Raw genomic sequence first — 16,334 nt, 5'->3', positions numbered from 1 at the left:
TTATTAATTAAAAACTATAGCTTTCAATATCAAATAGTCTCAGCATCCAATACAACTTAAATTTATTCAAGTTTACAAATCACCTTCTTATTTTTTCACTCATTTTGTGTTATATATTTTATTTATAAATAATAACACATACCACTCTTTTTACATTTATATGTATAAATTTATTCTTTTTTTTTAATTTAATCTTTATTTATTTTTATTATATATAATTTTTTATAATACAGTTGCGATATTTATAAAATTTTTTTTTTTAATAATCATTTATAAAGCTATTATAATTCTTGGCGATAGTGGAATCATTCATCCGATTCAGAAACAGTTTGGTCACCACCTAACCATAAGGGACAAGGAGCCATTCAAAGATACAATCAAAAAATTAAAAGAAAGACAAGAAGCAATCAGTAAATAATTGTGGTTGTTTGGCTTGCTTATCCTTGATTTCTTCAAGTTACAAAAATCATTTATTTATTAAATCTCCGAAAAGATAAAAACATTAAAAAAAGACTCCCCGTCCGGGAATTGAACCCGGGCCTTTCGCGTGACAGGCGAAAATCCTCACCACTAGACCAACGGGGATGAGTTACAAATCTCAAAAAAAAATTAGACCAATTTTTTTTCAATTTTATTTATTTTAAAATATTTAAAAAAACCAAATTTATGAATAAAAATATACAAAATTAATAAAATTTCTTTTCAAATCTAATTTTTTAATTATATCATATTTTTAAATTTTGATTTATTTAATTTTTTTTTTTTTCAAATAAATTTATTCTAAAATTATTTTTAAAAAAAAAAAATTAAAAAAATTTTTTTTTTTTTTTTTCTAAATATTTTCTTAATTTCATTCTATTTATTTTTTTTTTTAAATTTAATAAATATAAACAATTAAAGATGGATAATAAAGTTTTTGGTTCAGTCTTTAATAATATATATATAAACAACGTTATTGAAAACCATAATAAACGTAAATATTTTTATTTGTTTTGTTTAAACTAAAATATACTAATTTAAAAAATCATTTATTTATTTTACTCCAGTTTTTAATATTTTTAAACACCAAAGAATTTTTAATAAATATGAAAATTTCGAAAAACATTCATATAAAGATTATTTATTAGATATAGCTATTTATTTTGAATTTGACAACTTTAATATATTCCCTGAAAATATTCAATCAATTTCTTTCAAAGGTAATGAAATTAAATCAGCAATTCCTCAACACATAAAATCGTTCACAATCTTAGGTTTAAAAGAATATGATTGGTCAATTTTTAGCAATGCAAATAATCTCGAATCTCTTTCAATATCTAGCTCGTTTGGTAGAAATAAAATCTCTGAATTTTCTGCTGATATGCTTCCATCTTCAATAACCGATATGTATATAGATTCATATGAATATCCAATAAAAAGAAATACACTCCCAAAGAATTTAAAGAAATTACATTTAGTTTTGGCTTGTGATACTCCAATAGAAGTTGGCTCAATGCCCGACTCTCTCACAAGTCTATCAATTGGTATTGGATATTCAAAGCCTGGTATTCCATTCGAATCAAACTATTTACCAAAAGGCTTAAAAGAACTAGACTTGCTACTAAACTCACTTAAAGAACTACCAAATGACTTTAAACTGCCAGATAGCTTAACAGTATTAAAAATACTCTGCAATAATCTACCACCTACTTTTACATTTCCTCCAAATTTAAAAACACTAGAACTCTACACCGATGAACTTAAAGAAGATCTAAAACTACCGCAATCACTAGAGCACCTCGAACTTTGTTTATCACAACAACAATCATTTAGCATCGATATGATTCCCAGAAAACTAAAATCATTAACATTTAACAGCAAGCAACTAATCGATTTAAATGGAAACTCAATCTTACCAAATACTCTCGAAAGCTTAGTACTCACATCAGAACTTTACAATAATAGAGAAACACCTGTATGTGGATATAACCAACAACTTTTACCGAATATGTTACCATCCAGTCTCACCTCTCTAACCTTTTCTTTTTCATCAAATTTTGATAATGGCGGAACCCCATTAACCGAAAACATATTTCCATCATCATTGACCCATTTGGATCTCGGCGACTCATTTAACCAACCAATTGGGGCTAATACTATATCTGGGCTCTGTTTAAAAACCCTCGTACTAGGTTCATCTTTTAACCAAGAAATTATTGAAGGCTCACTTCCACCAAATTTACAAGAATTAGAAATCAGAAATTTTAGATATGACAAGTTTCCAATCAATGTATCAAAATATACCACTGTTGTATGCAAAAACTACTATACCCAATTCGAAAAATCACCACAATCACTATATAACCTCAAGTTTAAAATATTAAATGAACCATTAAAAGCATTATCCCTTCAAAACAAATCAAATTTAGAATCTTTGGATTTAGGTTTCAATTTTAGTTTTAATATTTTAAAAGAGGATCTACCAACACCCAATAATATTAAAAAACTAGTAGTGGGCAAAATTTTTGATAAAGAGATAAATTTAGATGAAGAATTTTTCCCATCTTTAGAACAATTGTATGTTGGCATTTCAAAACCAATTTTAAAATCCAATATAACAATAAACAAAAATTTCAAAAAAATAACAGTAATTGGTTCAAATGTTATATTTTTAGATAATTTAGATCCTATATTTTTTAAATATTTAGATATAATAGATAATAAATAAATAAAAATTAAAGATTTTAAAAACTATTTAATAAATAGGGAATTAATTTATTTAAAAAAAAGAAATTTTAAAAATTTCTTTTTTTTTTTTATATTTTATTAATTTATATATATCTTTTGTTATTATTTATATTATTTTAAATCGCCACATGGTTTGCAATAATAACTTTGTGAATAAATTTGATAACCATTTACTAATGAGGAACCACAATTGCAGCATTTAAAACATTCTTCATGAAATTTAACTTGTTTGAAATCTTGAACAAATTTTCCGTGAATTTTATTTGTGCATGAAACACACACTGGTAATATATTTTCTGAGCATGCTATATGATAAAGAGAACCTTGATAAAAGAAATAATCTTTTTGAACAGGTAAAGAACAATATTTACAGGTAAAGCAGTCTGCATGGTAATAATTATTATTTGCCATTTTAATTGGCATCTTACAATTTAAAGGTAACTGACAACCAAAGCAAGTTTTATTAAGTCGTCTAGGTGATGCACCAGGTGGAGATGTTTGAGGAGATGTTTGTGGAGATTGTTGTTGTGGTAGTTGTATTGGCTGTACTGGAGATTGATTATGATAATATATATTATTATTATTATATTCTCTAACCATTGTGCGTGGTGAAGTTTTTGGTGGTGTGGTTCTGCTGGGTATTGGTGGTGGGTTTGGTTGTTGTTGTTGTTGTTGTTGAGCTTTGTTAGAACCATTGTTATTATTACTTTGTGTGGTTATTATAGTTGGTGTAGATAACATTGATGTTCCCTTTGAAGTTGGTGGTTGTTGGTCATTAGGTTTTGCCGCATATTTTTTAAATTGGGATGTATCTGGTAATTTAGTAAAGCTGGTAGATGGTTTTGATAACTTTGGTGGCAATTGTCTTACTGGTAGTGGTTGATTGTCATTACTATTATTTGTTTTTAGTGATGGTAGTGGTTTTTTAACACTACCTTGACTATTAACCATTTGAAAGTCACTATTATTTTGTTGTTGTTTTGAATAAATTTGTAATGCTGCAGGATTTGATTTTCTACGAGGAGAAACTACAGGTGGTGATTTAGAAGGTAAATCACAATCATCAGAAGTTAATTGAGGTGGTGGAGTTTTGGATCTTCTTGGTGCTGTTTTAGAAAAATTCCTTTGAGGAATAGCTGGTGGATTTGCTTTATTTTGTTTTTTTGTTGAATTTAGTGGTTGCTGTGGTTGATTTTTTCTTGGTGAGATTGGAGGTAGCTGAGATTGATTTTTTCTTGGTGAAATTGGAGGTAAATTACCATTTGAAACCGAAATTGATAGTGTATTATTATTATTTATATTATTATTATTATTAATATTAGAAATTTCTGTATCTATATTATTATAATCATTATTCATATTAAGATCTGAAAAATAATCATCCAATCTAGTTACAACATGTATATTTCTTTGTTTTAATTGTTCCATCGCTCTTTCTTTCTTTTCTCCTAGGGAGGGTGGTAAAGGTGCTCTAGATCTATCTTGTTTGGATAGGGGAATATTGGCTACATTTGCTGATGCTGCGTTTGGTTGTGTTGGTTGGGACATTGACTGTTGTTTATTTGGTGATACAGCTGGTTGCTTTATTGAAGGTTTTAAAGAGGGTGGTTGAGGAGTATTTGATGGTGATTTTGATGGAGAACTTGAAAATTTAATTGAATTATCCGATGATGGTGATGATGATAATTTTAAACTATTATTATTACCATTATTATTATTTGAATGATTTTTGATCATTAAACTATTTGATAATCCAGATAAAGAACCACCAACACCTTTATTTTGGTTATGATAACTATTTAAAGTCGTTTGAGGTGGTGGGGGTAAACTACCACCAGAAGAGGATAAAGATGATGAACTTGGTGCTAAAGTTTGATTTGAATTATTTGTGTGCATCGTAGTTGGTAAGCCTGTAAAAGTTGATGATTTAATTTGATGGTTTGTTTGACTTGATTTTTTAAATTTAAAATTTTGAATTTCACTTGATGCTGGAAAAATTTGTTTTTGGTTATGACTATTATTTGATGAATGGGTATTATGATGACCATTATTGTGATGACTATGGTTATGATTTTGATTGTGATTATGATTATGATGATGATTATGATTATGATGATGATTATGATTATGACTATGATTGTGATTATTATCTTTATCTTTTTGATTATCTTTTTGACTTGAAACAAAATAATTTTGATTTAATAAATTATTAAAAATTTGATGATTATGATTTGCAGTATTACCAACTTGTTGACTACTGTATGAAGATTCATCAACTTTAAATAATGAATAAAACTTTTGTTTTGAATTTGATGAGGTATTTTTAATTTTGCCCATTAAAGTTTTACTTCTGCATTCTGTACAATATATCTTAACAGCCTCACCATCTTTAATCTTTTTAATTTCAAATTTGTCACGTTCATTTAGACTTAATGGGATTTCGCAAGTACGGCACATTAAACACTCTGCATGAATTAAGAATTGACCATCGATTTCCAATGTATTTGGGTATGAAATTGTACTGTGACCACATGCTCTGCAATCTAATAAGCCCAACTTCTTTCTTGAAATGTATGGAACATCATCAGTATTATCTCTAGCATCATTTAAGAATGTACAATTGACCTGGCCACCTTCTGAAAACTCAAACTCCTTTTCCCCAAAAAACACCTCGACCATTTGAGAATTACATACTATCTCTAATAACTTTTTATTTTGAAGATTGCAAGGTGCCTCTAAAAACTGATCTTTATGAAAACTATATGATACACCATTTTTTAACATATTAGCTGTATAATTTTTAAATAAGTGATAAATAATTGAATAAAATGGTTTTCTAAGATTATTATCATCGAAATCATGGTTATCTGAATATAAACAAAAATATTAGTATCTTTTTTATAAAAAAATTTTTAATTTTTAAAATAAACTTACATTTTGGATGATTTAATTTTATATTTTTTAAATAATTATCCAAATAGATTCTTATATGATAAGGAAGCATTGATTTTGTGTGTGGATCTATTATAAACTCTAACCTGTCCAAATCGTAAAGAATTACCTGTTCTGTTGGTTGTTGATAAAATAACTTTAATGATGACTCTAAAATACCGACTATAAATGGAATTGGTGCTGCTACATATGGCATTAATGATGAAGGTAAAACTGAAATAAAAATATGTTGCCAAATTAATGGATACAATAATGAGGATAGAGCCAAAATACCATTTGATAATACTGAAATATCTTTTGATAATAATATAACCCTACTTTCACATAATGCAAATTCAAATAATTTTATAATATGCTCTGGGTTCATTTTAAAAATAATTTCGTAATCAATCTAAATATAAATTTATAGAAAATTGTTAATATACCCAATTATTATAATTTATTATTTAGTGCAGATTACTTACATGATCGAAATTAGTTCTAGGTTTTAAAAATGGGAAAATATGTTCTTCTGGTTGGCCAGCAGTTATAGTTTTAAATTCAATGGTTGTTGAAGATTTGGGGATAGGTTGAGAAAACAATGCTGATAATAATGTATTGATGGTTTGAGTTGATCTTCTTTCATATCTATCCTGAATTGATATTAAAAGCTTTTCAAATAATTTAAAAAATGGCCTTTTACTAATTATACAAAAACAAATTGGTTCGAGTGGTCTCATAACTCTTTTACAATATGCAATAGTTTTACCACCATATGAATCTGTTAAAACAATTGAAAATACATTTATAATTTCTTGGCTAAAGTAATTATTAAAATATATTAATATCTATTCATTATTATTACTATAGTTTTTGTAAGAATATTATTTGTTATCTGTTTACTTTTTTTTTAATATATTTGATAATTCATCCTGCGACTCAGGGAAACAAAATTGTTGAATTTTTCTATTATCATCCTCCTTTTCATCATCCTTTTCGTTTTTTTTTGGAGGGGCCCATTGATATGATAATGATGGTTGAAATGTTTCTGTATCTAACTGAACTATTAATAATTTATTAAACAGTGTTTCTGGACCTCTATCAAGGTTTTTCCTTCTATTACTCATTTTGATTTACTTTTATTATAATTTTATTATGCTGCTATATTATTATATTATAGTTTTAATTAACACCTAAGCTATTTCTAAAGAATTAAGTTAAAAAATTTTAATATTTTAAAAAAAAAATTTATAAATTAATTTTTAATAAAAAAAAAATGCCTACTTTAAAAATTATAAATATTAACAAAATTATAATAATTGTAAATATCCTATAGTAATTATTATTATTATTATTTATAGTTTTAATTAATTAATTAATTAATTATTATTCTGATTGAATGAGTGGTGAATTGATTGATTATATTGATTATAGGATTATATATTTAAAAATTAATACTGCTATTATAACAATTGCTGATGAAATACTTTTTAAAAAAAATATTAAAAAAAATGGTTTTTTAAAAAAAAATTTAATAAAAAAAAAATAAAAATAAATGTTATTTGTATTTATAAATATAGTGTTTTAATAAATTTTATTTGTTTGTATATTGTGTCTATGTGTGTGTGATTCTATTTATTAAATTGTGTGTATGTGTTTTAAAAATAAGAATTGTGGTTAATTTTTATTTTATTTTATTTTTTGTTTTTTTTTTGTTTTTTGTTTTGCTCTATTTTAAATGTGATATGTGCAATTGTTGTTGTGTTTCAAGATGATGATTTATTTTTATCTTTTTGGGAATGGGTGTGAGTCTAATTGTGTATTACGGGTGTGTTTAATAAATAGTACAAATTTAATAAATAATAAATAATAAATAAATGAAAAAAAAAAAAAAAAAAAAATAATATAAAATTTTAAAATAAACTATTTTATAATGTCATTATTTTTGATATTTAAAAAAAAAATATAGTTTTATAGAAATAAAAATTAATATGAGTGGTTTTGTATTATGATAATTTTTTTTAGATTTTTTAAAATAATTGTAAAAAAAAAAAAAAATTAAAAAAAAAAAAATGGTTGTTTTTATTATGAAAAAAAAAAAAAAAGAAAAAAAAAAAATTATGTAACCAAAATTGAACTAATTTTAATTTTATTTTAAAACAACCCTATTTAATATATTTTGTTATTTTGTTTATTGTTTTTTTTCTTTTTCTTTTTCCTCTTTTAAGTAATTTAAAATTAAAACCTTTATTTTTACTCTCAAGTCATCGATTTCTTTTTGTGATAGTTTCAAAATGGCCTCGTTGTTTGTTTCAATGATTTCGGCTATTAATAAATCTACTAATTGAGATTGAGTTGTTGGATTTGATAAGCTTGATGAGAGTTTTGATAAATCTATTTTAAGTTTCTCTATTTCGGCCAAAGTGGAAATTCTGTGGTATTCGACTTGTGTTGAAAGTAATGTATGTTTTCTTTTTTGGAAATAAAAGTAAATCATTGTGCCTAAAAAAGTAAAGCATAAAAGTAAAAATGTTAATGTGCCATGTCTTGAAAGAATAATTTGAGTTTTTGTTTTCATTTTAAAAACTGGTTTGATATCATCATTTAGTGATTTTTCAGTTTCATCTATCTTTTTTAACATTGCTGCATAAATAGCTTCAAATGGTTCTACATTTTGATCGTTTTTAGATGGTGTATTGTCGTCATTATTATTATTATTATTATTAATTTTATTATTTGTTGAATAAAATCTATTTGTAGTTTTAAATATATTATTGGTACTGTTTATATTTATTATATTATTTTTTATTGGTACATTATTTGAAAATTTTATGATTCTATTTGAATTTATTATAAATCTTTTTGATAAATTTGAAATCATTTTGTATTAATATAAATAAAAAACAATGAAAAAAAAATAAAAAAAATAAAAAAAAAAAAATTCATTTTTAAAATAAAAATTAAAAAAAAATAAAAAAAATAATAAAAATAAAAAAAAGGAAAAACATTTATTTATTTATTTACTTTTTTTTTTATTTATTTTCAAAAATGAATAAAAAATTAACTTTAACAACTCTATTTGTAAGATTTATTTGAAATTTATAATAGATATTAAGTTTTTTTTTTTTTTTTTTTAGAAGTGTTTTTTTTAGTTCAAATAAAAATTTAAAATGGGGAATATTATCCACAAATCGAATTATAATTATTATTTTTTTAATCATAAAATATTTGATTGGTAATATTATTTCTGCTTTTATCAAAAAAATTATAATTATAAAAATAAAATAATAATTAAAAAAAATTAAAATTTTATTATTTTTTTTCGTTTCGTTTTTTTTTTGGAATATTTCAAAATTTTTTTTTTTTTTATTTTTTTTTTTAATTATTGTTATAAGACGTATTTTTGGGTTTATTTATATATTTAAATAAACAATATACATAAAAATATGTCAGCAACAAAAATTTTAGATCTTTTACAACTCCAAAATTTAACCAAGCGTGATCCAGCTGCTTATAAAGAAGAATTTTTGTTACAATACCAACATTATTTAACACAATTACAAATTTTCCAATTAAAACCAACCAAAGAATTTAAACACTTTGCTCAATTAGTCAGTTTCTTAAGTCATGTATGTTTTTATTTTTATCAAATTACAAATCCATATCATAGAAACATCGTTTTATTAATATATTTTTTAATTTTTTTAATTATTTATTTTTAGGTTTGCATTTGTTACCCAAAAGAATTATCAGAATTTCCAAAACAAATTTCAGATTTATTAGAAAATAGTTGCAGTAATTTAGAACCAGAACTTAGAAGAATTTTAGCTAAAAGTTTAATTTTAATGAGAAATCGTAATCTTTTACAACAAACTACACTTTTATCATTATTTTTCAAATTATTCAGAGTTCACGATAAACCACTTCGTAAATTATTATATTCACATATTGTTGCAGATATTAAAAATACCAATTTAAAACAAAAGAATCAAAGACTTAATAGAACTCTTCAAAATTATATGTATTCAATGATGAATGATGACTCTGATATTGCTGCTAAAATGTCATTAAAGGTTATGATCGATTTATTCAGAAAGAAAATTTGGTATGTATAAGTTGTTTTATTTTTTAAAATTTATTATTTATTTTTCTAATATTAACATTTATTATAATTTTTTTTTAGGCACGATACAAAAACTGTTAATGTTATTAGTAATGGTATTTTTTCAAAAAATTCTAAAATTATTATTACAACATTAAACTTTTTCCTTCATATTGATAATCCAGATAAAGAAGACGAAGAGGATGTTGAAGATGCACAAAAAGAACAAAGAGCTAAAGATAATTATAGAAAGAAATCTTTATCTAATCGTGTCGGTAAGAAGACAAAGGGTAGACAAACACGTTTATCAAAGAGTAAAGTCGATTTAAAAAAAGCAAAACAAAACGAAGAAAAGAAAGGTCAACCAAATTTCCCAGCAATTGAATTAATTCATGATCCACAAGGCTATTGTGATAAGTTATTCAATGTTTTAGCAAAAACCACCGAAAAATTTGAAACTCGTATCATGATGATGAACTTTATCTCTCGTTTAATTTCAGCTCACAAATTAATGGTATACAATTTCTATCCATTCCTTCAAAAGTACTTACAACCACATCAAAAGAACATCACCTATTTATTAGCAGTTTTAGCTCAAGCCTGTCACGATCTTGTTGACCCAGATGTATTAAAACCATTAATTATGACAATTGCAAAATTCTTTGTTAACGATGGTTGTGCTCCAGAGGTTATTGCTATTGGTTTAAATACTATTCGTGCTATTTGTGCTCGTTGTCCATTAGCTATGGAACCAGTTCTCTTGGCCGATCTCATTCAATACAAAGATAAAAAAGAAAAAGGTGTCGCCATGGCCAGTAAAAGTTTACTTCAATTCTTTAGAGATAATTATCCATCAATGTTACCAAAGAAAGAAAGAGGTAAAAATAAGACTGATGTTGGTTTATTAGCTTTTGGTCATCAAAAAGTAGAACAAGGTGTCAGCGATATAGATTTACTTTATGATGAAGAATTAAATAGAAAATTAGATGCCATCGAAAATGGTGAAGATATTGATAGCGATGAAGAATGGGAAAGTGCCGATGAAGATGAAGATATTGATGAAGAAGGTGTAGAAGAAGAAGGTGATGAAGAATTAGAAGAGGTTGAAGAAGATGATGATGAAGAATGGGAAGAGGTTGAAGAAGGTGACCAAGAGGATGTAGATGATGATGAAGAATGGGAAGAAGTCGAAGATGGTGACGAAGATGATGAAGAAGAAGAAGAAGAAGACGACGAAGAAGAAGAAGAAGAAGATATTGTTAATGAAAATGAAAAAGATGAAAAATTCTTAAAACCAAAAGTTAAAAAAGTATATGAAAAAGATGATGGTATGGATAAACTTCAAATTTTAACCGATAAAGATTTTGAAAGATTAAAGAAACTTCAAGCACTCAAGAAATCAATTGAAGAAAATAAAGAATATGAAGGTATGGATGAAGATGAAGACAACGAAGAAGATATTAATGGTTTCATTGATCCATCACAATTAATAGGTTCACATAAAAAGAAGAAAATGGAATTGGAAGAAAGAATCAAACAAATCAAAGAGAATAGAGCAGAAAGAGGCGAATACACATCTAAAACCAAACATAAAGAAAATAGAGTCGGTAAATCAACAACCAACGAATTTAAATCAAAACAAAAACAATTCATTTTCCAACTTAAAACTCAAAAGGTTAGAGGTAAAACTCTTATGTCATTTAGAGATAAACAAATTAAACAAAAAAGACATTCAGATAAACAAAGAAGAGGTAGAAAATAAATTTTTAATAACATTATTATCATCAATCACATTTTAATTTATTATTAAAATTCTAAATAAAGAAAAAAAAAAAAAAATAAATAAAAAAAAATAAAAAAAAAATAAAAAATTTAAAAAAAATAAACAAACAATTAAAATTCTAAAAATAAAAAAGTAAATATAACCCATATTTAAATATTCACGTATTTCCAAACTTTTTTTAACAATTCTTTAAATGAAAAATATTATTCTTTCCTTTTTGATAAAAATACTACTTTTATCCATTATCAAAAACAAAAAAATATTTAATACAAAAAAAATAATAGTAATATTGGTATTCATATTATATTTCCTAACCCCATTTTAAGTTAATGGATATATTTTTCATGATCGAGCATTGTTAGATCTAACACTTCACATTCATATTAAAACAATTACTATCACACACCACACAACCACACACTCTCCATACAAAAACACACCCCACACACAATTAAAAATATCTTTAAATTTAAATTTTTCAAGAAATCATATCTAAATTAGTGACTCTTAATTTAATTAATTTTAAATTATTTAAAAGGTATTTTTTTTTTATTATTATTTAAATTCACTAAACTATTATTACTAATTCCCTCTATCACCAAATAAATATTTGAAAAACTTAAATTGAAAAAAAAATTTTTTTTTTTTTTTTTGGTGAAAAGAATTAAATAACAAAAATTAATCATGATATTAAACACAATAAAAACAAACCTTTTTGGGGTTGAGTGTTAAGAAATAAAATCAAAAAAAAAAAAAAAAAATAATAAAAATAATAATAATAAAATATCATTTTTTTAATAATAAAAAAAATATTTAAAAAATTAAAAAAATATTTTTTTTTTTTTTTCTATTTTTTTTTATTTTTATATTTTTTTTTTAATTTTTTTATTATTTTATTTATTTTAATACCCTTTATCCAAATTATTTAATTAAAAGATTTAAATAATAATTTATTTCACCTTTGTTATAAATAATAATTCTCCTTTTTTTATTATAAAAATCATTTATTTTTAATTTTCAATTTTATAAAACATAATTAAAAAATAAAACTTTATATTAGTTTCATATTTAATGTAAAACATTTAATCTATTTATTCAATATTTTTATATATCTATTTATTTTTTTGTCAATTATTTTTGGATCATAGTTTTTTCATATTGTTTTGTTTTGTTTCACTTTTTTCGTAATAGTAGTATTATTAATAATAATATAAAAAAAGAAAAATTTATAAATAAAAACAGCAAATAAAAATAAATTTTTTGTGTATATAATCTTTTCATTAATTTTTTTTCAATTTCTTTTTTTTTTTTTTTTTTTTTTTAAAAATTACCACTATTCACACACATTAAAATATTATATTGTTCAATAGCATACACTACAACAAGTAAAATTCATATGGATATTAAGAATAATTAAAATTTTTTTTTGTGTGTATATTTAATATTTAATATTTATTTTTTTTTTTATTTTTTTTTTTTTTGTTTTTTTTCAATTTACAAATTTTTTTACCAATTTATAAAAAAAAAAAAGAAGAATAATAAGAATAATAAGAATAAGAATAATAATAATGAACAATAGATTGAATCATTTATTATTTGAAAGAGAATTATCAGAAACAAATAAATTTAAAAAAGAATTTTTAAAATCAGACTATTCAATCCAAACTTTGGAAAAATCTGGTGAGATTAAAGGTCATTTAGTAAGTATACATTGATAATTACAGCAATATTTTTGGTAAAATAAAATTTACTAATATGTAAACAGGAGTGTGTCAATTCAATAAATTTTAATAGTGATGGTAGTTTTTTAGTAACTGGGTCCGATGATGAAACCGTTAAAATTTGGGATTTTCCGAATAGAAAGTGTATTCAAACTTTATAGTAAGTAAACCATTCTTAACAATATACACCTATATTTGTAAAAATACTAATTTTAATTTCCCATTTTTTCAGTGGTCATATTACCAATGTATTTGCAACAAATTTTTTACCTCACAAAAATAATAAGTATGTCATCTTATAATTAGAAAATATTACTCTGTCTTAAAGTTTGTTTCTAACAATAAACGAATGGAATAATATTAAGTATATAATACATTAAAAATAATAATAATTAGTTAATAAATATAATAATATTTTTAATAATAATAAAAAAAAAAGTAAACATATTCAAAAATTAATAATCAATTTTCATTAGAGAAGTAATTTCAGGTGGCAATGATTCAGATGTTAGGCATTATGATTTAGTTGGTCAAACTTGTACAGTATATAAACATCATCAAAAAAAGGTATTAAAATTATCGGTTAATCCAAGAACACCAGACCTATTTTTATCATCATCAAGCGATGGCACAGTAAGAATGTTTGATATAAGGCAAAAGTATGATAAAACAGAGATTCAACCAATTGAGCCAAGCTCGAATATACAAAATAGTGCAAGAAGAAGCAGATTTATTTTACCACAACTAATTGGTGGTGGAAGAGGTGGTCTATCAGACAGCAATAATAATCATAACAATAATAATAGTAATAATAATAATAATAATAATAATGATAATAGCAATGGACATAAAGATAGTTTATTAGTAAATTTTAATCCTAGACCTTTAAGAAGAAGTTTAAGATTTTCAATTTCAATACCCAAAACATCAATATTTTCAGTAGAGTATCATCCATTTGATGGTCATAGCTTTATAACTGCCTCATCCGATGGAACAGTTAGATTGTTTGACCAAAGAATGATTAGTGATCACTCTTCTGAGTCATTTGTAAATATTTATCGAAATCTATCGTTACCATGGCCCTCCGACTATGAAGCAACTGGATGTGCATTCAGTAAAGATGGTAGTGAAATTATAGTTACAAATTTAAACGAATATATTTACCTTTACGATTTAAATAAAAACTATTCAAAAGAGTAAGTATTAATCATAATGATATAGTTTAGATTCATAGACCATCCTATTAACAATGGTTTATATGTAGATATTCTTTAGATTACTTTAAAGATTATAGTGTACAAAAAAAGAAACGAAGAGCAATTCATTCTCGAGATAAAAAAGATAAAAAGAAAATTAAACAGCAAGAACACAGGAAAAGAAAGAGTAAAAAGAAAAATAAAAGTGAGTCAAGTGGAAACGAAGGTAGCAGTAATGTAACCAATAGTAGTAGTAGTAGTAGTTGTAATGCTACCTACAATAGTAGCTATGATTTAAGTAGTGAATGTAGTGATAATAGAAGAAACAGTAGCAGCAATGAAAGCATAAGTAGTACTGAAAGTTTAGAAGGTATTGGTACTTTAGAAAATAATAACAATAATAATAATAATAATAATAATAATAATAATAATAATAATAACAATAATAATAATAATAATAACAATAACAATAGAAATAAAAATACCCCGCCATTACAAAGATCTTTATCCTCGTCGTCATCATCATTATCATCAACAACCACTACAACCACAACCACAACAACATCTAGATCAACACCGACAATAGAAGAAGAAAAAGAAATCGATAGTAATACAACATCATCAACACAACAATCACAACCAAAACCATTTTTTGATAATAGACCAACAATGATGAGAAGATCATTATTAAATATTAGAGATGCAATTAATAGCTCAATAGATGATACCGAATCAACTACCCCAACAATTAACAATGAAGATGAAGAGGAGGAAGAGGAAGAAGGAGAGGAGGAAGAAGAGGAACAAGAAGAAATGGTTGATGAAGATAACTTAAGTGAATATTCAAATGACCTTTCTTTAATTTTAGATTATTATCAAGAATTATTGACCGATTATAATGTAACAAATGATGGTAACGAAGAAAATGAAGAGGAAAGTGAAGAGGACAGTGGTGAAGATATCAACGACCAAGATCTTGACGAATTTGACACTCAAAGTGATCAAGAAGACGATGATTCTCAGGAATCCTTTGACTCTGAACAAAATGATGAAAGCGAAGATAGTTATTTTGATGATGAAGAAGAGGAAGATCAAGAACTGCGTCTACGTCGTTTTTTATTTGGTGGTACAACTACTGAAGATGATGATGATGTGGATTATGAAGAGTATAGCGAAAGTTCAAATTGTAATAGTAATTTACCATTTTCTCAATCTTACAAACAAATTTATAAAGGTCACAGCAGCAAAGGTAAATATAAATCATAATAGATCTATTTATACGATTCAATACAATGTAATATTAACATTAAATTTTATAGAAACAATTAAAGGATGTAATTTTTATGGACCAAACAGTGAATATATAATGAGTGGTGATGATGACGCAAGAATTTTAATATGGGAAAAACAGAGTGGAAAGTTAATTAGAATTTTAGAAGGACACAGCTCTCATGTAAATAACGTTATTTATCACCCAACCGAATCAACTATTGTAAGCTCAGGGATCGATTCAGATGCATTAATTTGGGATCCTATAGGAAGCTATCCAAATGACGAGGAAAAAGAAAAACGTCAGAAAACAATCAAACAAAGTTTACGAATTCGGAACTCAGTATCGCGTGGTTTTGAATTTCCTGCCACACCCGAATGTATGAATCAATAAACCAAATCATGATAATTTTCAAATTATAAAAAAATAAGCAATTATAGCAATTATATATATTTATATAATTTATTTCCTTTTTATTTTAAAAAGAGAAAAAAATAATAAAAATTCAAAAAAAAAAATAAAAAATTCAAAAAAAAAAAAATTAACCCACATTTTTATTTATTATTATTATTATAATCTTTCAATACAGAGATTTATAAAATAA

The 16,334-nt window shown here is 24.3% G+C and overlaps 5 protein-coding genes across 5 annotated transcripts; 3 read left to right on the top strand and 2 right to left on the bottom strand.

The window, feature by feature from the left end:
• Positions 1-900: 900 nt before the first annotated feature.
• DICPUDRAFT_76758 (uncharacterized protein) lies at positions 901-2,707 on the top strand (the record flags this gene model as incomplete). The annotated part of the gene is made up of 2 exons (XM_003285797.1): positions 901-973; positions 1,047-2,707. 2 exons carry the CDS (start codon positions 901-903, stop codon positions 2,705-2,707), a joined length of 1,734 nt encoding a protein of 577 aa, XP_003285845.1.
• Positions 2,708-2,743: 36 nt separating this feature from the next.
• On the bottom strand, positions 2,744-6,785 carry DICPUDRAFT_97186 (uncharacterized protein; the record flags this gene model as incomplete). The annotated part of the gene is made up of 4 exons (XM_003285774.1): positions 2,744-5,594; positions 5,662-6,070; positions 6,144-6,477; positions 6,562-6,785. 4 exons carry the CDS (start codon positions 6,783-6,785, stop codon positions 2,839-2,841), a joined length of 3,723 nt encoding a protein of 1,240 aa, XP_003285822.1. The 3' UTR covers positions 2,744-2,838.
• Positions 6,786-7,849: 1,064 nt separating this feature from the next.
• DICPUDRAFT_149733 (uncharacterized protein) lies at positions 7,850-8,539 on the bottom strand (the record flags this gene model as incomplete). The annotated part of the gene is made up of 1 exon (XM_003285773.1): positions 7,850-8,539. The coding sequence occupies one exon, from the start codon at positions 8,537-8,539 to the stop codon at positions 7,850-7,852; it is 690 nt and encodes a 229-aa protein (XP_003285821.1).
• A 565-nt stretch (positions 8,540-9,104) lies between these two features.
• On the top strand, positions 9,105-11,522 carry DICPUDRAFT_149732 (uncharacterized protein; the record flags this gene model as incomplete). Its single annotated transcript, XM_003285796.1, has 3 exons — positions 9,105-9,287; positions 9,381-9,763; positions 9,842-11,522. 3 exons carry the CDS (start codon positions 9,105-9,107, stop codon positions 11,520-11,522), a joined length of 2,247 nt encoding a protein of 748 aa, XP_003285844.1.
• Positions 11,523-13,111: 1,589 nt separating this feature from the next.
• Positions 13,112-16,123, top strand: DICPUDRAFT_97185 (uncharacterized protein; the record flags this gene model as incomplete). Its single annotated transcript, XM_003285795.1, has 6 exons — positions 13,112-13,243; positions 13,309-13,424; positions 13,497-13,550; positions 13,741-14,460; positions 14,529-15,709; positions 15,780-16,123. The coding sequence occupies 6 exons, from the start codon at positions 13,112-13,114 to the stop codon at positions 16,121-16,123; spliced, it is 2,547 nt and encodes an 848-aa protein (XP_003285843.1).
• Positions 16,124-16,334: the final 211 nt, after the last annotated feature.

This window comes from Dictyostelium purpureum (genome assembly GCF_000190715.1).
Source record: "Dictyostelium purpureum unplaced genomic scaffold DICPUscaffold_54, whole genome shotgun sequence".
Taxonomy (NCBI): domain Eukaryota; phylum Evosea; class Eumycetozoa; order Dictyosteliales; family Dictyosteliaceae; genus Dictyostelium; species Dictyostelium purpureum.
This window is presented reverse-complemented; position numbering and strand designations above follow the sequence as displayed.